At 38.3% G+C, this 24,861-nt stretch overlaps 1 protein-coding gene across 3 annotated transcripts in view; it reads right to left on the reverse strand.

Annotated features, from left to right (window-relative positions):
- LOC135259050 (protein lin-28 homolog B-like) overlaps positions 1-24,861 on the reverse strand; it is a 47,796-nt gene that overhangs the window by 17,557 nt on the left and 5,378 nt on the right. Inside the window, exons 2-3 of one of the 3 annotated variants that reach the window (XM_064342908.1) lie at positions 24,159-24,207; positions 17,729-17,919 (exon numbers count right to left, since the gene is read on the reverse strand). In XM_064342908.1, coding sequence (XP_064198978.1) covers positions 17,729-17,919; positions 24,159-24,192 — 225 coding nt within the window. In that variant the 5' untranslated portion in view covers positions 24,193-24,207. Of the gene's footprint in view, positions 1-17,728; positions 17,920-18,048; positions 18,358-18,549; positions 18,819-24,158; positions 24,208-24,861 lie in introns of those variants that run through there. The other 2 variants (XM_064342927.1, XM_064342918.1) reach the window with 2 other exon arrangements.

The following is a 24,861-nucleotide window of genomic DNA, read 5'->3' on the forward strand; positions in this document are numbered from 1 at the left end:
GACTCTAGCCCGCCCTGTCCCCCCTGACCATGACTTCCCTGACCGTAGTTAGCCATCTTCTTCCTTTTTTCGATTTCTTTTTGAGATGATAACATTATAGGCATTTTTGTATTCTTAACGGTGATGTTCTCCACTTTTTTAAAAATCACTCTGGATAAGAGTGTTTGCCAAGTGATGATAATGAGATCTCTGTGGCACTTGCGATCAATTTAATCATGTATTCATGTTTTTTATTTTAAATTCATTCTTATTTTTTAAAAGAGCTCCAAATCAGTTAAATACAGTGCATCCTGTTATAAATGAAATTCCACAATCAACATTGGCCTCATGTGGACATTTCATATATAATGGATAGAAAAAAACCCCCATACATACATGTTTTTTCATACTGCAGCACAGCCTGAACATCTGAAATAATAGCTTCAGCGAATAATTACAGAAACATCAACAGAGCATGTACAATTTCATTGTATATATACATGTGCATTTTTCACCAAGGCTACCCACTACAGTTTAAAGGCTCATGTTTAAAGGAAGCATGTAGATAAATGGGTACAAACAAGGTCATTAAATCAACGTCTGCTGAATGGAGCTCTATAAAAAGACAGTTTACCTGAAGGACAGAGCTCTATGCTATGTTGGGTTTCTTACAACCAGTTATTCTCCCACACGCTGCAAGTATACCCCAGACAGGGGCAATGAAAAGACTGAACTGCTCAAAAGAGGTTGAATAAAACAACCTTCATATAAAAGGAAGATATGCTGTAGAGCTGCGGCAAACGGGCTCTGATACAATGAAAGAGGCAAAGATTCCCGGCAAAACACGCATCATCACATCTTTATAATACTGATTTTATCATTTGACTATGTGTCATTCTTTCCATAATAGAGACTGCTTATTCGGCCAGCTTCATCAGTTAAAAAAAGAGCTTTATTTTAAATGTTAAATTATTGATTTGCTTGATGGTCCCTGCTACTCCACAGCAACATACCGACTCCACCTTTTTTTGTGCAAAAATGGTTTGTTTTTTGCAAACAATTTCTTATTCAATATTTGCACAAAAGTGGGCTCAAAATCAATAAGACACCATTCTCATGCTGATCTTTCAATGATGCAAAGTTTAGAAATGGGCTGAATCGCACTAGTTATGAAACAAAACACCAGAGGACAATAAAACTCTAAAAAGGAGGCAGACATTGAAATAGCCTATTTGAGGCACAAGGCCTTTCTTCATTGGCAAAACGACTCCAAAAATACAACACCAAATGGACTATCCGGTATCTCCTGCCTACCTACCACCTGTAGTGGTACACGCATTTGCCTGCCACGTAGAAAGGCAACCTGTGACCAGAAGCCTGTGGGTTCCAATCCCAGGTGAAACCACAGTGGTCTTGAGTGAGATACTTAAGCTTCAGCAAATAACCAGCTGTATAAATGTGTATTAAGCCCAAAAGTCCAGTTAGTACTGTAAATAGGAAATTTGAACATGATTTTGTAATATGGATAAACCAATCCTGGAACAGTTAAATAAAATAAAATGGCACGTTCAGCATAAAGAGCATACCGAGTTAATTGGATTGATTAATATACAAAGAAGAAGCAAAAACAGAAAAAATTTTGGAAAGCACATTCACTTTAATCTACCAAAAAGAGTAACTTGAAGGGGACTGGGTGCATATTTCCAAATCGAACTTTGGCCTTGATATTTTCAGCTATACCTAATATAGTGAAGACATACTTTGAAGAAATAGGCTCACAGTCCTTGGTTTAACCTGCCTGGCCTGATCCTATGACATCTTTGATTTAGGACTGCTTTTATTTGAGGACTTACACAGAAATCTTTATTTTTTTATACCTTTGTTACGCTCTTCCAAATAAGTGCTTCACCACCCCCTCAACAACCTGTTCCACAATCTACCATTTCCCTGTTTTTGTAGCTTATATTTATTGAAAAATGTCTTTGACTTAAGCTGTAAATGTTGACACTGTAGTAAGAAAGAATTGCACAAGCTTAGAGTCTCCCAAGCTTCCCACTAGTTAAACTAGTTTTTTTTTTCTATTCTTTTCACTTTCTATCACACCAACCTCTTTTTAAATTGTCTGGCAAGGGATAAGTGAGCCCTCTTAGGTGAAAATGATCACCAGGGAACCCTCCTGTCAGGCCTGACCTGGAACAGGTGGGTACATACATGTAGGACTATTTTTGGAATATTCAAAGATTGCAAAATCTTGGGAACATACTATTTTCACCATCCAAAAGATAAAGGTTCCCCTTTCCCCTGAAATATTGTACTTGGATGACTCCATTTGAGGTCAACATTGGCTTCCAGGAAAATTGTTCTGGCAGGGACCACTATGGCTAAAAACAACCCAAACCATATGCATAAGTTCGGTCAAAACTTTCATATTTTAACACAATCTGGCAGATATCTCCTAGCCTCTGCCAGGCTTCATAGAGCTTATAGTACTATTGCACCTCAAGTGTGAAGTATGTTGTATATTCTTTTTTTGTTGCATATGCATGAGGGTATGCTGGCCAATCATTCTCTCCTCTGATATGTCTGGATGTCCTTAGTACGAGATCTTTCCGTTCTCACTCCTCTCCGCTGATCTTTTAAGGTTTGGGATGTTGGGGTATTGAAAACATTAAACGGCTGTTCACAAAAATAAAATGAAATCATTAAAATGCTAATCTGTAGGGTACCCTCAATATGTGTATCTGTTAAGCTCATGTAACATAAGGGAAAATAAAACCGTCAATTTGAGATGCCCTACACTGCAGTCTCTTCGGTTTTTGTCTTTCCTTGCATTGTTCTTCCCACACCTGTGGGGTTATACACCTTGATTACAGGTTAGCGCTCAGCCTCCCTATGTGAACAAGTATAAATGAGTCTCCATATTCTCTCACCCAGCAGACCAGCTGTCCTAAGCCACCCTGCCATCTGTACAACACACTTCCGGGGCCGAGAGAGATGCTGGGGCGACAGGTGTGAGTCTCTCTCTCTCTCTCTCTCTCTCTTTTTCCTCTCACATCCACTACTACTTACACACCCCTCAGGAGTCTGCTGGAACAATACAGCACTCTAACAGCACAGCGTGGAAGGTGAGAGAGAGGAAAGACAAGAGTAGAGACAAAGATGGAGAGAAAGGAAGAGAACAAGGGAGAGGAGGAGGAAGGGAGGGAAGATATGGAGCGAATGAGAGAATGAACAGGATGAGATGAATGCAAGGAAGGATAGAAGAGATTCTTAATACAATTTTTATATACATTACTCCCACGAAAGTACTTAACAATTAAACATTTCCTTTGGTCTCCAACCAGGACCTGTGAAACCCACGAGCTGGACTAGCAGCAAGAATTCAGCGCTAACTCAATCCACAATTTAAGGCAATTTAATATCAGTTAATGAATTTAATTCATGATATTATGTATGCATGGTTCTTTAGCTGTCCTTCAACAGCATTGATAAAAAGTAAAAAATAAAAAAACTAAGCTTGTGAATACTGACCCAAGTGTAATGAATCAGTGACCTCCTCGTCAAATATTCAGTTTCATTCTTCACATATGAAATACATGTTCCAAGCAATCACTTTCGCTTGACTAGAACAGAAATAGTACATTTAATATTCATCTACGCTCGGTCGAAAGGAGCCCTGATTTTGAGTCCTATTTTAAATTTTTATAAATCAAATGTGTTCAACAATTGATTGAAACAAACTAAATAAACAAACAAACCTGTTTGGTAAATGCACTATTCACCATTCATACATACAACTGTTATAGGGACAGTAAGAATAATAGTGCTCTAATATAGATGAAGTAAAAAATATAAAAAAAATAAAAATTGCAGTTTGCAGTAAATTAAGTCTGTCTGTCAATAGCTGGCATTTAATATACTAAACACCTCTTTTCATGTGTATCCCACTGAAAAACAAAAATAAAATTATGGAGAACCAAGTAAAACCGTTTAGTCATTTGTAATGGTATAGCTCACCATCGACATACCTGCTAGAATTGCTGAAATTACACTGTTCAATTCTGTAGAAAAGCAAAAAATACAGAAGCTAATTCCCAACACATTATAAATTATAATGCTTTAATAGATTTTTCCCAAAAAATATTTTATGCTGGATTTAATAAAATGTATTACTGCATTAATTAGGCCACAACATGACAAGTAGCCAAAATAAAAAAATACATTTACTCATGATTAACGGAGAATAATGTCAGCTCACATAAGTATCCCTTTGTAGTTTAAAATTGACAATTAATAATTTATGATGAGAAGAGTCATTTTTTGTTTAAGTCCATGATAATTTTCATATTTTTAAAAACACATTGCTTAAAAACATGAACTTTCAGACCAACTGAAGATCATTGTGACAAATTAATTAACTGTTATTGCAATAAAATATGCATATTAATGCTGAAGAACTTGGATACATTGAGGACTTCTTGATGACCTTTTGCATTATTGAATTTTAACATGACCCCAAAATGATTATTTAGATACAAGCATACTGAACACAGCTTAGCGTAACTGACACCTGAAATAAGTGCTTGTAGAGGCTATTTTAGGAAATCAGCAAATCCATTTTCTTTTGTTTAAACTCCAGATACATTTTCATCTTCATACATATTCATCACTCAGACAATATACAAAAAAACCAACCTTACTTTCTTGATCAAACTGGACATATATTACACAATAAAATTAAGTAGAAATACCAGACACCCTGCATACTGATATATGCAAGAGAAAACAGTAGCACTGATCGGTCCTCCCTTCCAACTTCACCACTCCACCCATATTGACTACATCCATCAGGAATACAAAAATCTATTACCTATATTATTTTATTATTTAAAAAATAATTTAACAAACAAAAAAACTTAATTTGGAAATATACAGCTTGCTTCCTGGCCAATCGCAAATCATTCCAGAGATATTTTTTCTTGTTTGGCGATACAAATAGTCACCCTCCACAAGGTTAAACAAACCCCTTTCTCAGTACCTTTATCTGACCAACAGGACTCAGGCATCAGTCCATTATGAAACAAATCCACCAATAAAAAAACGCCACGACAAACACTGCCAATAAATGTCCCAAAATATTCAAACTATAACAACAACACTAGTTGTTGTTATAACAAGTACACTATAAACAACAACCCAGGACTAAGTACAACCTTAAGTTAAGGAAAACACCAAAGGGGAAATTAGTACAAGGCTATTTAAAACATGGCACATACAAATCCACAAAGTTCTTCACACCATTTTCAGCCAAGCCAAAAAAAGAAAAACATTTGCATAAAAACTAATATTGTATCAATAAAAATGAATTCTAAATGCAGAGCAATCACTGGCTTTGTGCATTAGTGAGTAAGCCCTTGCTGTATTTAAACCAAATAACTTGTGGTGTAATTTTTTACCTCAAAAATGAATAGAATTTAATTTTTCCTAATTCTCAGATTTTGCCATTTTCAAAGGTACAAATGGCAGTATCATTTATTTGAATGTTCTTAAAAGTTTATACATTCATTTGAACCTTTGAGGTTTTTATAATCAACAAGCACAAAACCATCCAGACCCACGGTGCATCTGCACAAAGTGTCATGAGTAAAACTTGGCTAACTATATAGCTAGCTATGGCATGTCCTCACCTCTGTAATGTTATTTGTTGTCCTCCGTGTGTCTATACATCGGTATTGGTGGTACACGCTAACTAGGTTAACTAAAGTAGGCGAAACACTAACATGTACCAAACGTCCCTCTCAGATCGTCCGTGAGTGAGTGAGCGAGTGAGTGACCACAATTTTCCACGCATAGCCCACGGCGGCAGGCAGTCCTGCGCGCCGTGGGAAAAAAAGGCACAGACAGAGTGAACTGCAAAACAATTTGCATAGACTTTTCTCAGTAGAACAAGATGGAGATGAGCAGAAATTAGCTAAAGAAAATCCTGCAGGGAGCTGTCAGTAAACTGAAAAGCTGTCCAGCTCATGTAGCTGAGGCAAAGACCCCCAGGGTAGTCAAGTCCAGTCTTGATGTAGTGATGGATACCCTCTGTAGTTTTAGGCAAGAGGCAAATTTATATCATTGTGTTTGCTTAAATTTTACAATGGGAGAAATATGTTGTCAGTGTATGTTCTTAACATATATGTGCCAACATTTCAAAAAAATTGTCATGTCCATTATAAGATATGCTCCCCACTCCCCCGTAACATAAAATAGCCTGCAGTTCAAAAAGCACCAGAATGTTTCTGCCTCTGTCATAGAGAGAACAACCTAACAAAAGATGATAAACTCAAAAAAAGTACTTAGAAATTTAATCTATAGTTTTCAGCAAAAAAATTCAAAAATAGTTTACAGAATTATTACCATCATCCTATAAGAATTACGATATAAAATGCTGGAGGTACAGTGCATGGTTAAAATATAATGATCTTAAACATTAAATCTATAGAGCCAAAATGGCCCAAAATAGGCATTTGTGACACAAATCTTGAATATGCATCAAATGCTCTTCCTCCATAGCTAGTTTACTTAAGAAAAATTTAATAAAAATGAGATTATGGGAATTTTGTAAACCGGTATTTATAAACGCAAGAAAATAAAGATAGATTCAAAATTAGTTGGGTCTCTATCGTATGATTTTATCAATAAATGAAAAAACTAATATTTCCTCTCTTCCTCAGAAACTCAAAACAACTACAACAAAAAATATCCACTAAAAAAGTCCCAAATCAATAATTTCACAGCTGAATTCATAGTCTGCATATAAAATGCAATTAGGAGAGCACAGCAGCAGACAGCTCATAACAAAAAATATCTTTAAAAGATCTATCACCTCACATACCGTCCTTAAGAAATGAGGAATGCAGTTAACAAGAGCATATAGCTTCTTTTCTTTAAAAAATAAAAAGGACACAAAAACACAGTATAGTCACACCTTACAGTTTGTGTGATTATTACCAACTCAGTAGGAAAAGTTCAGTTTCACTACTTGACGTGAGCTCTGCTTCTGTGGCGTTCTGTGCTTCCCTGATCTCATAGCTCTGTTGTAACAGATCTGGGCTTACAGCTACTTGCTGGCAGGAGCCATTTTGGCTCTTTTGGTAGGGTGGGGGTTGGGTGGGTGATGGCCTTGCTTCCACTGAGATGGAAAGGATTAAGGGGTGGGAAGCAGAATGTCGGGAGAGCCCTTTCCTCCACCGGTGTGAACACTATGCCTTCAGAGCATTACAGGTATTTATAAACCCACTGTACATGACAATTCTATTGGCTTTTAGTAGTACTTTGTAACATGTTTTCCCTACTTTTATTTTTTAAATTGTATAGCTTGCGCCACTTAAGGTTATTAAATCACAGGTTTTTATAAAGATACACAATTCCATAAACCTCAGTGGTTTATTTGTTCACTGCGATACTACTTTTATTAACTAACTTTCCTTAGGAAAGAAAATTTACAACCTATTGCATTTATATCTACGTAACTCTCACATACCTCTGAAAAATAAAATAAAATACAACATTAACATTGATCTGTTGCTTTAAAATCAGCTGTGATCAGAGTGAGGTTTTGGTTCGGTGAGAAGCTTTGACTGATAATAATAGAAACCTGCTCAAGAGAGTAAAACTGCAGATGTAGCTTTTTACAGAAAACCATGTAATCACACTTTTCCAAGGGAGTGCTTGGGAAGTGCACACATTCAACCGGGAAGAGGCTTCAGCCAATGACAAAAGCAATGTGTCCTTTCAATGGTGTCGAAACACAGAGTTTGTTAAATATTAACTTGGTTATTGTGAACGCACTAAGGTGAAGTTTAATCTTTTAGAGACTAAAAATATTCCTGTTGTATCACAGAAATAATACTTTAATAACGGTTGGCTTGATCGCAGTCATCACATTTGTTGAAGCAAATGTAAAACTGGATCCTTGCTTTTGAATATTCCTTTAAACAATAAAAGAAACATAGTGTTTTCTAATATTATTAGGCAAATCAAGCATTTAAACTATAGCTGAAGTTTCTTTAATGAAAATATTTGAACCAAAAATAATTTTAATTCAGGTAACATAGTGAAAAATATAACATTGAGTTCATTTAGTATTTTCTTTTAAATGCAAATCCAGTGCTTGAATATTACGATTACAGTGCCTTCCACAGAGAACGTAATTAAATAATACATGTGCAAGGAAAATTGATGGAAACAAAGCAGAGTTGCAAAATGGATTCATTTTAAACCGCAGGGCCATGAAACTGCAGGGGTGGAAGTGGTTCCATGCGATACTCAGAAAAGGATGATAAAAAGGAACGCAAACCTGTCAGCCTTTAGAAATGAGTTATATTCATATTACTTTCATTTCTTTATTTTTTTAGCCTATTGACACTATTGGTCCATTTTTTAGTATTCAATATAGTGTGAAAGTGTCTTAACCAACGCCATTATTATTAACATTAGCAGCATCATTGCTAATTTCAGAGGTGTTGTCATTACATTTTGTTACAGTTGTTATTGCTCATAAAATCAGGGTCTCAGAAAATAGAGGATGTTAACTAAAACCAAAAGCAGTTTCTTTTCAGACACATTGTAATCCCAAAATCGTGCTGGTTATGGCTTGTTAAGTGTTCTTTTTGATGCATCTGCTGAAACTTTTCCCCCTCTTTGGGTACTTTGTATAGGACTGTTTTATAAAACTTCATCATCATCATTATTATTATTATTATTATTATAAAATAATTATTATTATCTTTTTAATCATAATAATAATCTTTCAGCACAACTCTACACTATTCATTTTACATACAGAACAGGGGCTCACGGAAACCAATAATGGGACATGCATGCAAGCACAAACTGGGTTGTCTGCATGCATTATGGCTTCAAATCCCACCGCTTCAGACACACAGAATACAGCCTTCAAGTCAAACAACACAGACTTGCATAAACCTTCAACAGCAGCATAAATCTAAAATTCCCTGTTCTAGGTGTGAAACACTATCACTATCAGTGTTTTTTTTAGTATACTGAAATAAATCAATCTTAACACAAGTCAAATTAAAACATAAAGACTAAATTTGTTAGTCACTTTGCTGCTATTTAGCAGACACTCTTAGTATAAAGAGCAAGGATCAACATAAACCTTTCAATTCATTCAAATCTTGCTGAGAGCAATTGTGAGCCATTATATATCAAACACAGGCCAATGGGACTCTTGTTCGAGCACACTACTCTAGAAATACAGAAACTGAAGGCGTTGGAGAGACAATTCTTTTGTATCTATACACTATCCAAAAGTATTATTTTATTACTTACAAATAACTGATCAGCATTATTTGCACAGCAATATGGACATAAAGACTCCAACATGCGCTGAGAGGTGCCGTCTCAGTCTCTCATCTCTGACTGAGGGGCACCCAGCAGGAACTTCCTCTCACTTCAGAGACCACTTCCCTGTTTCATATGAGTGAGCTTTCATTTCCAGGTCAAAGTTCACAGGTTCAAAATCAACCCCCACCCTTCTTCCAGTGGGAATGGCATGTGATGGAGGCAGCAGGAACTGCATATTTTAGCAGTAATCACTTTAATCCATATATTTTTTCAATTCTAATACATTTCTATTCTATTAAAGGCAAAGCACTAGTAAATGTTAGAAATGAACAGATATTTACTCTGAAAATTTCAAAACAGGATACTGCAAAGATTACAATTTTATTAAGTATGAAAATAAAGACCCATTCTACATTCATAGAAAATCTTTCCACAAGCTACTTGGGTTGAAGTGTCCAAATTTCATACTCTGTGCTTAAATTAATTATAAACCCTTTCAGACAGTCACTTTATAAACACAATCCTTGAATAAAACAGAACATTTAATAAAAATAAAATAAAAAACAGGCAAAAAAAGAGCCAAGTTCCAGCACAGAATTTGATGGCGGTTGTTTCAGGTAATGTTACACAAGCAGAAGAGGAAAAAGCATGGCCAGCATGAAAGGGAATAATGTGAAGCATACTGCTTTGGTGTGCATCTGAGTGAGTATTTGTGTCAGTGTGCTGAAGGACTCGGTCGTGTCCTCCCCAGCTCACCCATCTAAGGAGCTGCATTTTAGCCCCACAAACCAAAACCCCCAAACCCCTCAGCCTGCTCTGACCCCCTCGGATGTCCTGTGTAGTTTCAGTTTACACAGCAGGGTCAAGAGAGGGCACGACCAGAGGACTGGCAAAAAGGAAAACAAAATGAAGGAGGGGCCTGGAGGGGGAGGGGCTAGCTTACCGAGCAGAGGAGGAGCAGAAGAAAGGGGAAGGCTCATAGAAATGCCTACAGCTCATTAGAATCGGCTCCAGCGGAGTAACGTTTCCTTATCACCACCAAGGAACAAAAACCTGATTTGATTGACGCCCCCAAGGGTCAGCCTCAGAAATCTGGGGTCGCAGGCAGAAAGCCGACCCTCCAACCTACGGACCCACACCGACACTCACCCTCCCCCACCATGAACCCCCCCCCCCCCCCTCCCAATCGCAAGCCTATAATCTGTGATACAAGAGAGCCAACATCTACACTGTGGAAAACAGTGAGATAACCACTAGTAAGCCACAGCAGCAGCAGGAGCAGCAGCCCAAATAGAGAAAGCACAGAAAAACACATCAGGTGGCTATTTTACTAACACAGCTCAAAGAGAAGACTTTTTTCAACCTTTTTCTGGATTTAATGTGCTCCAACAGTGTGTCACTCAATGAGAATAAAAAACAGAAGCTAAAAGGTGAGACCACAAAAAATGTAAAATAAAGCACATAATTGCACAAAGGTTCTGGTTCCTTTCATAGAAATTGTTATATTTGCTGTGCCACAAATTAAAAATTTGCAAACCTGTGGCTACAGCCAAACAGTGTGCACTGTGCCAGAAAGCGACTAACTGACAAGCCTGGTCCAGCCTTCAGGTACATAAGAATTAGTTGGGGGGGGGGGGGGGGGGCTCTTCTGTACATTACGGTACAAAATTATTCATGCCCATTTTTTAAAAATTAGTTTTAATATTACCAGTCAATGTCACAGCACACACAGACATTAGTGCTTAAAAAACTTCATGATTCATACCCTTCAAAACACAACAATGGCTGCATTTGAATTGTTTCGAAATGTATTTGAAACGGAAATAATGGTATTCAGAATATTAACTTTAAAATGACAGAGTACAATATACCAAACATTACACACAATATGGTAACCTTTATATACTGACTGCATAGTATTTTTTTAAACTGAGGTTTTAAATTTAAATGAAAATTTTTGTGCACTACAAATCACAAGAGATTTGTGTGGTTATGAACAAAATGCAAATCTTTTCCCTCTAGACTTTAAAACCAGTTCCCACAACCTGTTGTGCCACTGTAAACAGTTAGAAATTAAACATCTCTCTCAGCACATCCTTAAACACAAGCTAACATTTGAAATACCGGTCTTCGTCAAGCACCTCATATATAAAGGCTGTAACAAAATTATTTCATTTACACAGTTGCGGTCATAATTTGAACTATTTTTTTAATTGACGGCTTCAAATGGCTCCTGCTTTTAAAAAAAATCTGTCTGTGATACAAAATGCCAGAGATGACTCGTTCTTTCCATATTTAGACCCTATCACCAGGTAGTTCCGTTATCCTGAAAAGCCAGCATGCCTTCCTGTTACTCAGGTCTTAGTCACTGAGCAGCTTCATTTCATTCCACAAAAATTCAGCCGAATATATGCATCTCAACAGAGTAATCCTGTGCTCCAAATCTCTGCTTCTTGTGCTTTACAGTTTTGACGATTCACCAAGCTGAGTATACCAGTACCGTTTATAAACAAACGCATTTCTCATTTCCTTCCCAGATCCCTGTAAATTATTTTAAACCTTCATATTTAATTTTTTTTGGGAGCGGGAGGGTATTTTTTAAGTCACCCAAGAATGCAATCAACATATTTTACAGACGCAAGTGTTCACACACGCACGCGTGCGCACAGTCACACACACATACACACACACCTCAGTAATAATTTATGTACATCTCAACCATTTTTTGTAAACACCCCTGCATGACCACTGCACTTCACCACTGAAACGAAACAGCGTGTTTTTTGCACTTGCCCACAGACATTCATTTTAGAGATCTGCCAATGGTTGCTCTTCTCTTTTCTATAAGAATCATTCCCAGCCTTTATGGATGACTCACCACAGGAAGTCATGTGACCAGAAGCTAGAATTTTTTTCTTACTTTTGAAGGAAAAGAAAAAAATGGAGCCCTTCTGCAGGAGAAACAAAGCCTGGCATTAGCTATCCACAGAAGGGTGGGGCCTGCATGCCAAACGGTGAAACAGGCTGGGGCTTAATCTCAACAGGGGCCCACTTTAACCCCCCAACACACTGGAGAAGGAGGGAAAAAATGGAAAACTCCCTTAAAAACCCCAAAACTACACCACACGCATACATGCAAGCAAATAAATAAATCTTTGTTTTTTTTTTTTGTTTTTTTTGGAGGGGGGGGTACTAAGGGGAAAATCCAAAGAACAAGGCAATAGCCCTGACCCACCAAGTTCACAATTAGGACCTCATTTCCAAAAAAAAAAAAGCACCAGCCTTCCTTTTGTCTACAGTCACCTATTTATGCTTAATGGGACCACTGACAAGTCCCCTCTCCAAGACCGCACACAAATACCACACGCACACATGCAAATAGTGCCATTGCTGAGCTAAAAAAAATACAGGAAATTTAAAATTAAAACCTGTATGAGATGGGAGCTGGCTGCAATCCCAATACAACTGCATGCTAATACCACAGAGACTCAGAAACCATAGATTCTAACCATTCATCTGGAGATTTACTCTACTGAATTGCACACAAATCCCAGGTTTTCCAGCCCTGTCCACTGTTTGAACATATTTTTTAAAAAATCATCAGGACACTTGCTGATTATGCCAGCACAATATGCTAAAGCTACAAAAAGCAGCATGGTGACATTAGAATGAAGATATAGAGATGAAGGAAGGAAGAAACCCCAACAGTACTCAGTTATAAAAATCCAACAGTGTCTCTGAATCCTAACACTCCAGTGATTTTCTGTTTAAGCAGAGAAGCTCTACATTATTTTCAGGACAGAAAAACAGGAAAGCACTTTTCTCTGTCGCTCTCTTTCACAAATGCATACTTGCTTGCATGCACACACACACACACACACAAACACAGAGCCATGTGTGTACACAAACACAAAACCATTTACGCGTACATACACACACAGAAAAGCAAAATGTCCACAGCACACACACATAATACCACATATCTACAGAGCAAGCACACACAAATACTACATATACATACGTACATACAAACACACTACTACTACACACACATGCACAAAAATCAGATGTCCAGTGTGTGAGTATACACACACATAAATACTACATGTACATATGTATACACATTATTACTACTACTACTCATGCACACAAAACCAGATGTCCACAGCGCGTGCGTACACACACACACAAATATTAAATGTGCACACACATACACACACACACACACACAGGATCAGAGCTGGGCTGGTCAGAGGAAGTGATCGGACCTGACCCTTGGTTCCCCCAGTCTGATCAAGAGGGCCAGCGAGCCGAGCTCTCCCCCGGCTACAGCAAATTCCTGCCCCATTCACAAGAGCTGAATGGAGGAGGGGGAGGAGAGCCCTGGAGCCTGAGGGAAAAACACCAAACGCACAGGGTTATTCTGGGGGAGGGGGGGACCCAACCCTGGCACAACACCGAAACCTGGTGCAAACCCTGCCCTGGAAGTCTCCCCTTTCCACATGTCACCAAAATCAGGATATTACACCTCAGCCGTCTGCTTGCTAAGTTGAACGTGTTGCCAAATGCACAGGTTAATTAGGCCACCAGCACTGTCTCTCGAAAGAACAAGAGCCGCCTTCTGAGGTGAATTAGACAGGGGGAGAAAAAACATAGTATTTTTCAGGATTTGATTTTTTTTCTCCATAGATTCATAAACAGAGGTCCTGGGGGAGGGGAATTAAGTCGATACTAGATACATTGTGTATGTATGAGTGTGTGTGAATGTGAGTGTGTGAGAAAGAGAATGTGTGTGTGTGTGTGTGAGTGCATGTGAGAGAGAAAAAGAGAGAGAAAGTGTGAGTGTGTGAGAGAGAGAGATAGAGTGTGTGTGTGTGTGTGTGTGTGTCTTGCCCTGGGGGGACGCAATGGTCAGGAGGACCCAGAGACCATCATCAAAGCATTTTCAAGCCCACTGCCTTTCTTTACTCTTTCGTCCAGCTTGGTCAAATCTCACACACAAACACTAACTAAGGGCAGCGCCCCCCTCTCCATCAGACCCAACCCCCCAAACAGAAACAATGTGTTTTAGCTACCAAAAGCCTTTGAAGGGCGTGGGGGTAGGCAAAAAAACGAGAAGAAAAAAGCTTCCCCAACACCACATATATACCATAGTAAACTGTTTATTTAAATCATAGGTATGGAAAACAAACCTCACTGTTTTCTTCCACAAATTAATTTCTTTTTTTCATGTACTACTCAAATAGACCCAGTATAAAAATGCCTGTTAAAAAAATTTCTTGGTTCCTGAAATTTAAAAAATGACTCAAAAAAAGTGAAAAAGTTACTTAGAGAAAGTGAGAACAGGTACTCAAAGCTAGTGTCCGTCACACAAATTGATTTTCCAACAATTTGCCATTTACAGAATTGGCTGTGGTAACAAAAACACATTAGACACAACCCAGAATAGCCATCCATTTGATTCAACCTTTTCTCAAGAGCCACATGGTATCAACTTTTTTCAATAGATAATTTCAAAACCTGCTTTGATGTTTACCTTATGATATTTATAATTATGATACAAATACATACTAATAATACTTTCATAATAGCAAAAACTTTAAAATACATGGATATTAGTTGTTTCTATGAATTGGTTTCTTAAACTAATGAAATCAAACCTAACAGCCAAAAACAGAACAAGGTGTGCCATGTTTTTTTTTTTTTTTTTTTTTTAAGTAAAAGCCAAACAACAATCATCAATTCCTAAAATGAATGATATTTAACATAGATTTTACTTACTGAAGATTGCATGCATTTTAAAATATTAAACGTCAGAGGAAAAAAAACAACACCACAGCATAACTTTGTAAATGTATATATCACAAAAAGGAGGACCTTTTAAAGAATTTTAAAAAACGTACACATTACATTTTCCATCACAATTTAGAACCAAAAACACTTCTGGTTCTCACAAACACTGAATCAATGTGAACTGTATTAGATATATCAAATCAGCATATGGTTGTGAGTATACAGCCCCCAGTTGATAAAATGTCACATGGCACTGGACCAAACAAAACTGAGGACTGTAATTGGGACCTGCAGATTCCAAAATCTGATACACACTCTTTAAACCTCAACCACAACAGGGCCAAGGAAGCTAAGCTAATGAGAACCAAACAGAGTGTAAACATTTAGACCAAAAATTGAAATGCGCCGACTGGTTCTGGTCAATTACTGGTAAAGTGCAAGTGAGGGCAGACATAACGTATAATGCATGGGCTAGTTCAGAGTGACGACAATACAACAAAATATCAAATGAATGTTCCCTTCCATTGTTATAACACACAAATCCAATCTAAAGTAAATATACCAAACAAATCAGTAACAATGCTTCTTTGCTTACTACAAATACCCAACGCATGTAACTGTTCTGGTCCTGATTGTTTGTTTGTTCTCCACGTAATTCTCTTTGATTAGTGCAGCTCAGTCACCTGTACTCTAACAGCTCACAATATTCACACAAAAATAAGTAATGTTACTACATTAGACACCACATTAATGAAATAAGCAAGTAAAATTATTGTTTTCATTGCAGACAATCAATTTAGTGATCAAGGTTAATATGTAATCTCTGAAATATTTACTTGTGTTTAATTTCAGTTTAAAAACAAAACAAAGTCAGTAGATTATGGCTTCATAACCAAATCATATTAATGCTGTGGAAGCCTTACCACAACAAGATGCGGCCCCTTTCCCTAAGCATTTAAGTGACGTTATTCTGCCCACACAGAACAGGAGCAACACAGTCAACAGTTTGCAAGTTAACCCTCTCTTAACTTTTTAATGGTCTAACTTGGCCTTATATTTTCAAAACAGGTCATTTCCTTTCACGGCAGCCTTACTACCTTGGGAGTAGGCCTACAAGCATTCGATAACCTTACACAATTAAAATTAATTACTGCATTATTAAACGAACAGTCCATTTTTTACTTCTTAACAACTTCTCCAATGTAGCCGTTTAAAATCAGACCTATGGTTAGCTATGGAACGCATCAAACATTTTAGTACTTCCCCACCGTGATTTGAACTCACTTTGGCCTCCTCGCGTTGCCTGTTTTCAAAACCAGTGGCTTTTTCGGTTCGATTACATTTCAGTGTTTGCTAGTTCAGATTAACTACCAAAATTTACAACCGAAACTACTTGTTTATTTCCACGTGTTTTGCAGCCCGCCTCGCGCCCTTTCAGTCGCTGTAAAGCACACACCTTTCAGCAACAGTTTAAGTGCGACTGTGTCTAGAACGGAAACAAAACTGAAGACACAACAACTTCAAAACAAGTGTCGCCTTAAAAATCTCCTTTGCGCAGAAACAGTGCGTTCACCAAGATTTAAATCACAATAAGAGACTTACTGAACGTAATTTTCCTAGAGACCAAAAAACAAGTTTTAACAATAGGCTCCCTTTCCTCTCTCGTCCTTCATCTATAAAGCAGCTTTATGGGATCGTAAAGGGAAACTTAACGACACAGTCATGGTTCAAAGATGGAGAAGAAGAGGGAACAGCAGTTCCTTAATCGAATCTGACAATAGTGTACTTCAGATCATCCCTCCAAAAAGACGAAAACAAAGTTCTGTAAATTCAGCTGAATCCTCTTAAAGACACAGCCATCAGGAAATTGTTTCCACAAACCAAAGGAGCAAGTAGGTGTCCGATTTAACAGTAAGAATGAGTGAATGCAAACGCTTTTACACACCACTGTCAAAAAATAGATTAAACTTGGTTTAAGGCTCTTGTATGAATTTAAGATCGAAACAAAGTAACCTACCACACGAGCTTTTTTGGAAGTGTGGTAAAATATTTCGGACATGCTATCAAGTGCTATGAATGAACGCAGCATAACAGAAACGTCAAGTGTATGCTATATATTAATAGTCTCACATTTTCTTATCTGCGGAAACAACACAATTTAATGTGGACTAATTCACGCAGGATAAGAGTTTGCCCCATGAGGACCAAAGTAAACGATCTCCATGAATTGTGAAACGTGCACATGCTCTTAGACCATTGCTATAGTATAATCGATTAATAGATTATTTAGTAGTGCGTGTGTATATAAGCACATAGGCTAATTCCAACCGTATCCAAACACACACACGCCGCACTCGTTTTATTTCAACACTCTTGGGGCTATATGAACTACAGTTACACTGAAAAAAACATCGCAGGTTTCCTGCTACAACCACCATGTAGCCTACTGTGTATCTTCACGAGAACCATTTAGCTACAACGTTACGCCTAACCAACGATAACAACACCAGTGACTTGGGCTTCGTTCCCACTACGGCGAAGAGAACACCCCAAAACCAATACATAATTTTTATTTATACGGAGGGGGGGGGGGGGGACTTACTTGGTGTACGAACACATCCAAAGGGGGATCCACCGGACTTCCCCCGCGGCTGGTCATTGATATAAATCCGAACCCCATCCGCACATTGAACCATTTGCAATGGCCCGCTCCGTGCAGAACCGGGGGCTGCGCCCCCTCTTCCTGCTCGGGCGACTTCCCGGGGTCTTCTCCGCCACCCTTACCCGCCCCTCCTGAAATCAAATTTAAAAAGCTGTTTATAACCAAGTCTTATCAATGAAAATGCTGCGCGCGTGGTTTCTTGCTGCGCCCCTTTACAGTGTAGTTCAGCTAAATCGCACACGGAGAGCTGGGTATTTTACCGATTGCCACTGTCCGCTCTGGAGCGTCCATCGTCCATGTTAAACAAACAGTTTTTGGATATAATTACAAAAAGGTCATTGCGTATTGCAGACATGGGATTGGTCGAAACTCCTAGTTTGAAAGATCAAAATATTAGCCTACGTAAGTAGCCTACTTCATCTTCAACGCGGCTCACAGAGTCCAGAGACATTGCACAATTTACTCTGGCACATGCAAGTGTCGTTATTTTCCAACATACATCCACTGAAATAACTTTCTATCAAACTCGAAGGGCAGGTGTACACACGTTTCCCCGCCTAGACCACAAAACTACCATATATCACACACAAACAACTCGAACAATACATCAAGACATCTTTTCATATGTGAATCAGTGGGGGCGGTACATAGGCTAACATTTAGTAGATCTACAACAATAGCTTAGCACAGCCTGTGCTATCAGGTTAAAAAAGTAAAGCAAACGCGATAATCAAAGGAGAAATGTGGAATTATAAAGTAACCTTCGGCCATGTTTTCCCGCGGACCCTCCGTTCCGAACTTCTGAGATGAAAACTTTCTCCTTGAAAGAATGTGGTCTTCTGCATCAATCGAACATCCCGATTTCCAGCGATCACAAATTTAGCTCGCATGGTCTAGCGTGCTTACCCTCTTTTGATTTTTCCGTCTCTCTCTCTCTCTCTCTCCCCCCCTCTCTCTCTCTCTCCCTCTCTCTCTCTCTCTCTGGCCCCCGTGCACACGTGACTGTGTCAATTACATGCTTTCTTGCTACTAATTTCACTTCGAATCCTTGAAAGGGGAGGGGAGGGATAAGGTCTAGAGCAAAGGCTGGCAGCCAATCGTCGTTTCGCAAATCCTTCACCAAAACAATCCACTGAGCTGCTAAAACGAATCTTCCGTTAACTTAGGGTAGGCTATAGCTTTTAAAAATAGCAGGATTGCCAAACAGAACTTCTGTATCCTAATGAACCTCTTATTGAAACCCTTTTAATCTATCTCGAATTGCCCTTCTTCGTTAGCATTCCTCAAATCTTGTCAACAGCAGACCTTAATGTGATATGTAATAGGCTTTGGTGTGTGAGTGTGTGTGTGTGAGAGAGAGAGCGAGAGAGAGATTACACATCATTTTACGTGACCAAAAAAATAATTTAAAAAATAGCAACTGAAAAAACGAAATATTTAATTTAGGCTACAAATGAAACATCGTGCTAATACACGAACCCAGCATATTGCATTAGAGTTGCTGCGAGGATTTACGAGATGAAATTACATTTCTAGAGAGACAAAGGTTAAATGAGGTGTCTTCACTGTGTAAAGACTTCACGGACCCATTCTCTTAGGGAGGAAAACTGATAGATTACTTACCGACAGATTAGCATAATTTCAAAACAACTCGGCTATAAGGCATTCTGGAGATAGGGTAACGTAAAAGTATAGCATCATGAAAATCTAATTCTTCCGATGCAAAAATTAACGCTGGCCAGCGCCGCCCCCCCCTCCCCCCCCCCCCAAAAAAAAAAAAAAACTTTTCCCGCACATTGCATGATGTGACTGACCGACCAACAAGGGGTTAGTTTCTGATGTTACCAAATAGACTACTGTTAAAAGAGATATCGCATTAGTTTACACAATAACCTACGTTTACAAATCATACTGATGATTACATTGGGGGAATGTTAAAAAAAGAATGCCAGCATTGTTAGACTCCCGTTATAACCCGAGTATTGGCCATTCATTAGCTATATTTATATAGACCTATATGGTTATTATTTAAAGGTACCCTTTGCATTTTTCTCAACCACTTAATTCCTCGGTCGTAGTCAGTGCGGTAGCGTAACATCTCATCCAATGAGGGGGAAAAGAGAAGGCTGGACCTTTGGAACGACACCGAAACGGGTAAAAAAGAAACTAAAACAATCTAGCAAGTGAAGCAGAAGATCTAAATCCTGAAATTCCTTTGCAGTCTTCAACCGTAAATTTTATGTAAGTTATTTCAACAAAGCCAAATTTGAGGTTCAGACAGCAAACAAAACATGGAAAACATTAAAGCACACTCCTGATGTATAAATAAAACAAACAAAACTACACAAAATCTAAAAAGCGAAATGTCCACAAACAACACACCGACTTGAACAGAACACATCTAAATTAAGCTAGTCTAGAAATATGAATATCTGTCGCTGTGTTTCCACTGATTTCTTCCTAAAAAGGTTTTTTGTACCTTATGTCAGATTATAGCGCAAATTTAAAAAACGTATATATGATCAATTATATCAAATATACTTTATTAAAATGTAATTGATAACTCTAAATAATAGCAATTACATTACGCAATGTCGCAGAGATTTAAAGTTTCTTTTATTATGGTACGTTGGGCTGGCATGTAATGCGGAGGAGATAAATTACTTTATCTGATTAAAAAAAGGCTGGATTCGCAGAACACCTCCCCAAAAGCACACCCTCCGGAATCCCCCTCGTTCAACCCCAGCCCGCACCCCCCACCCGCTCTTGAATTCTGTTTTTGAAGATGCGGTAAAGAGCCTCGCAGAACTCAGTCCAAGCCCAGGGGACTGCACACCAGTGTCAGATATTATCGACTCATTCATTTCCTGTGAAGAACCATCAGCCATTCGAGTTTAAAAAATACCGGCCGATGCGCACATATAAATTGCTTAAGTACACGTACACAACCGCATTACGCGGGCTTTTTAAACGAGGAAAGATTTCCGACTTGTGCTGCGAGACAAAACATCATTTGATTCAATAAAAGGATAACTGAAGTCACACACTGTCCATTCATTAAACGTTCTGTCGAATTTTGTATGCATACCTTATAATTTAGTTCAGCATTTTGGTTAAGCTTCGACTAAATATTTTTTTTATTTTAGTTGTTCGTTGTTGTTCATGCTACTTTATGCTTCAAATGTGAATCTAGGTTATGACATTTTTGAATGAACGACAGGACATAGCGATTTGAGTAGACGAATTATACTGTACAGTCTGCAATTAGGCTCTTCTGTAGCGTTTATTTGATTAAAACAATTAGGTATACGCTGCAAGAAAACGTTTAAAATCCCGCGTTTTCATTATGAGCTCAGCCTCCATTTTACCTCAGTGATATAAAAACACGCACCAAACGCACAAACTGGTCTTAAGATTCCAAGACCACCCCTAGCCCGCCTCGAAGTAAAATTCAATGTGTCTATGATCTATGATCTTTCCTTTATATACATTTTAAAACCAACTTTACAGTCCCATGTTCGATTAATAATGAAAACCTACATAAACGCGCTCCCCCCACACACACGCACGCACGCACGCACGCGCACGCACACAAACCCAGACAAACACACAGTGAAAGGGGAAAAAAGAGATTAAGAGGCTTTAAAGACAGCATTTCAGATGGATAACATCAAAAATATAAGCGTTAATTTATGACGTACTATTTGTTGGTGCTAACTTTAATAGGGAGTAAAAGTTGTTCTACACTTCTGTGATTTTAAAAAATACGCGTTTTGTAATACAAGGCTATTCACAAAATAGACTCGTATTAGAAAACGCGTATTTTCACCTATAACTGGGAGTAACGAGTCCCCTCAATTGGCTGCGAGGAACGCCCCGTTTGGTGAAACATGCTTTCATTGAGGGTCGTCGGGTTCATAGAGTTCGTTTGCCTTTCAGCGCAGGGTTCATTTTAGAGTTTCTAGCATTCCATTCTCAAGGTGATTCGGTTCTCCCATTGTCCATGTTAAATTCATAAAAACACAAAACAGCCCATCTGCACCCAAGGTTAGTCTTAATCAATGACCGAAATAATGAGCCTATATCTTCCACAAAGATGTGTGGAGCAGCCAAAAAATGAGAAATTGGGGATCAATTAAATTGTTTAAAAACATTAGCACTTGGTGCCATATATAATAATATATATATATAGCACCAAGTGTGAGTTCAGTATCATTTTTGTTGTAATCCATCGCTATCCTTCTTCCGTCGGTGTGGAAAAAACGGCCAGTAAAACATATGAAAGACATTTGGGCATGTTGAATACTGGACTGTGCGGCAGTGGTCTGTTTGCGAGTGGGGGCAGGGAGGGACATTTGCAGGGAGGACTATTGTCTCCCTCCAGCTTTCTGTTTACCGGTGACCCTGTCCTTGCTTGTGGAGCCCTTAGATACAAAAAACGGAATATCCTCTGAAAACTTAATTAAAGGTATGTTCCGCTAATTTACATTATTGTGCATTGCAAATACTTATGTCGTGCAACTAATACTCCCTGACAGTGAAAATTGTTATTCCTAGTTTAGTAAGACCACTTGGAATTCCTGAATCAACTTTTCGTCCCTGTATACTTGTATTGCTGAACACTGATATATAGCCTACAGATGTGAATTATGTTCATTTTAAAGAAAAACGAACCAGTGAGGAACATACCCAAATATCAACTTGACAGATAAAAGATGAAAACTTGACTGTTTTTTGAAAGCATTACACACAGACATGTGATGTGCATTTGCTACGCGTTATCCTCACTAATAGAGACACGCAGAGGACATGTATGTATACATACTAGGCTTCGTTAAATTGTTCGAATCCATCGCCAACCATCACAAATCAATTCGGACAGCTTAATCGCTCAAGCTCTGGTTCCATAAATTAGCAGTTTCTCTTCTTGAGTGTTCTCATGTGATGTACTTCACTTTGCAAAAATGTGAGTTGTACTCATCTGAAACTACATTTGTGAATGATCTAACGCAGCTATCTATAGCCTACAGATGGTAAATACACATTTAAATACGTCAAAAATGTAACCTACCACTGTAAAAGTTGGGCAATGGTAAAAGTTCCTAATTCTATACAGAATTGCTCCATCCACACCATGTAGTCAAAACGCCATTCAAAAATCGTTTAAATGTTTATTTATATTGCACAAAGTGGGATCTACATTTTCATTACCGTGATTCCGACTAGACTACGTGAAATTAGAGGTAGGCTAGACTAGAGAAGCAGACCTTTTGGACATAGTTCTCGTTTCAGGAACATGATTTTTTTAAAAGGAAAGAGATATTCGTTAAAAATACCAGTTTAGAAGCTTTTCACATGGATTTTGAAAGTGCACATATCTAAGAATTTCTTAAAATGTTCGTGCTGCATTTCCCGTAACCATACGTGCACCAATTAAATTTAGGCCCTGTTAAATTAAACGATTGATGAAAATGTAGGCTAATTCATAAAGCTTAACTTTCACGATTATGCTGTTAACTAATTTTTTTTAAAGTAAAAATAATACACACAAAAAACAGGAGTACATGGAAGACTTATAATAGCCAGTGGCATAGCCTATTTAATAATTAACTTGGACTATAGGTGGCTGTTTACTGTAGAATATAATTTCATAGTTGGCTATTAATACAGAGACATGAATAACCAACAGAGGAAAACACCACCCTCAAAACTAGCCCATTTCAACCCAAACACAACAAAAAACATTTCGGTGACATCACTGAAGGAAACCCCTTACTTGAGCTGTGACGTCAGAAGGCAGCACATAGGCTAAAGTGCTCACGCTTTGGACGAAATTAAGTGTTGGTGGATGAGTCGGACACACGAAAGAACAAGTCTTCGCCTTAAGTAGGTCATTCTCGTTTCCATGTTAATTTAAACTTTAAACAGCTGCAACCTATACCACATTTTGACGGTCAAATTGTTTGCCCCGTCTATTTGGATGAATGGATATTAGCGTGATACTATTGTTTGCATGCAATATATGCGCGTGTGAGATTCAGTGTTGGCTGTTGCTATCCTGTGAACCAAGTACCGGTTGTTGGACGAGATAAATAGCTGACTTACCACTGGAATTTAACAAACGGTTTAAATTAATGCATTTACGAAACATAATTGGGCAAACGGGGTTAAATCAATATAAAATTGTTACCCACCTTTATTTGACGAATCATTGATCTGTTCAGCTAGCACAGTAAACTTTTATAGTCCAGTAATGCAAAACGAGTTTGACAACATGCATTTCTTTCTGTATGCTCTGGAAACAAGTTAGAAAATTCCCAAGAACATAGCCTCAGCGCTGTGCTCAACCGGGGACTTGTGAAGAGCTTACCTGAGCGTGACGGAATAGTTTTTCTTGTACTCATACTCTTCTAAACAACCTGTGAAGCAGAGGGGGAATGTCCATTAAAAGTTTGTTTACATCTAATTGTCCCGTTTAAACGTATGATATGATCATTAGCCTACGAACGAAAGGGGAAATAATGCATCCAGTCAAACAGACACCTCCTGAAAATAAATTCCTTAAGATTTTTTTAGCAGTGTCCTCAGACCTGAAGGCTATTGTTGTCAAAAGGTTTCAAGCTGACGAGCTCCCGGATTTTTTTTCACTGCGCAAGGTAGTCTTTCCATTAATTAATATTTAATTGCAAAGTAACTCGAGCTTTCGATGTTGGCACCTCGTCAAAGTTCCACTGATTATTGGTAGGCTACCAGAAATAATATCCGCGTCTTAAACACCATCGTGGGGATATGTTCTTCATCATTGTAACGGTCGGAATAAAGCCAAACTGTTTTTTTATTCTTGGGTGTCGTGACGCATAAAGTGAAACTAAGGGACATAATTGCGTTTTCTAACTGAACACAATTTTATTAGACAGAGAAGAGAAGCTGGTTTTGTTTTTCGATGTAAACCTGGACGAATTCCTGTGCCAGTATTTTGTCAGGTTGTTTGGTCACAGGACTGCTTAAATCGGAGCTCGTGCCCGGCGCATGGCACGAGGGAGGTCGGGTTGCAAGGCTATTTTCAGGCTATT

The sequence above is a fragment of the Anguilla rostrata genome, chromosome 1, assembly GCF_018555375.3.
Source record: "Anguilla rostrata isolate EN2019 chromosome 1, ASM1855537v3, whole genome shotgun sequence".
Classification (NCBI taxonomy): domain Eukaryota; kingdom Metazoa; phylum Chordata; class Actinopteri; order Anguilliformes; family Anguillidae; genus Anguilla; species Anguilla rostrata.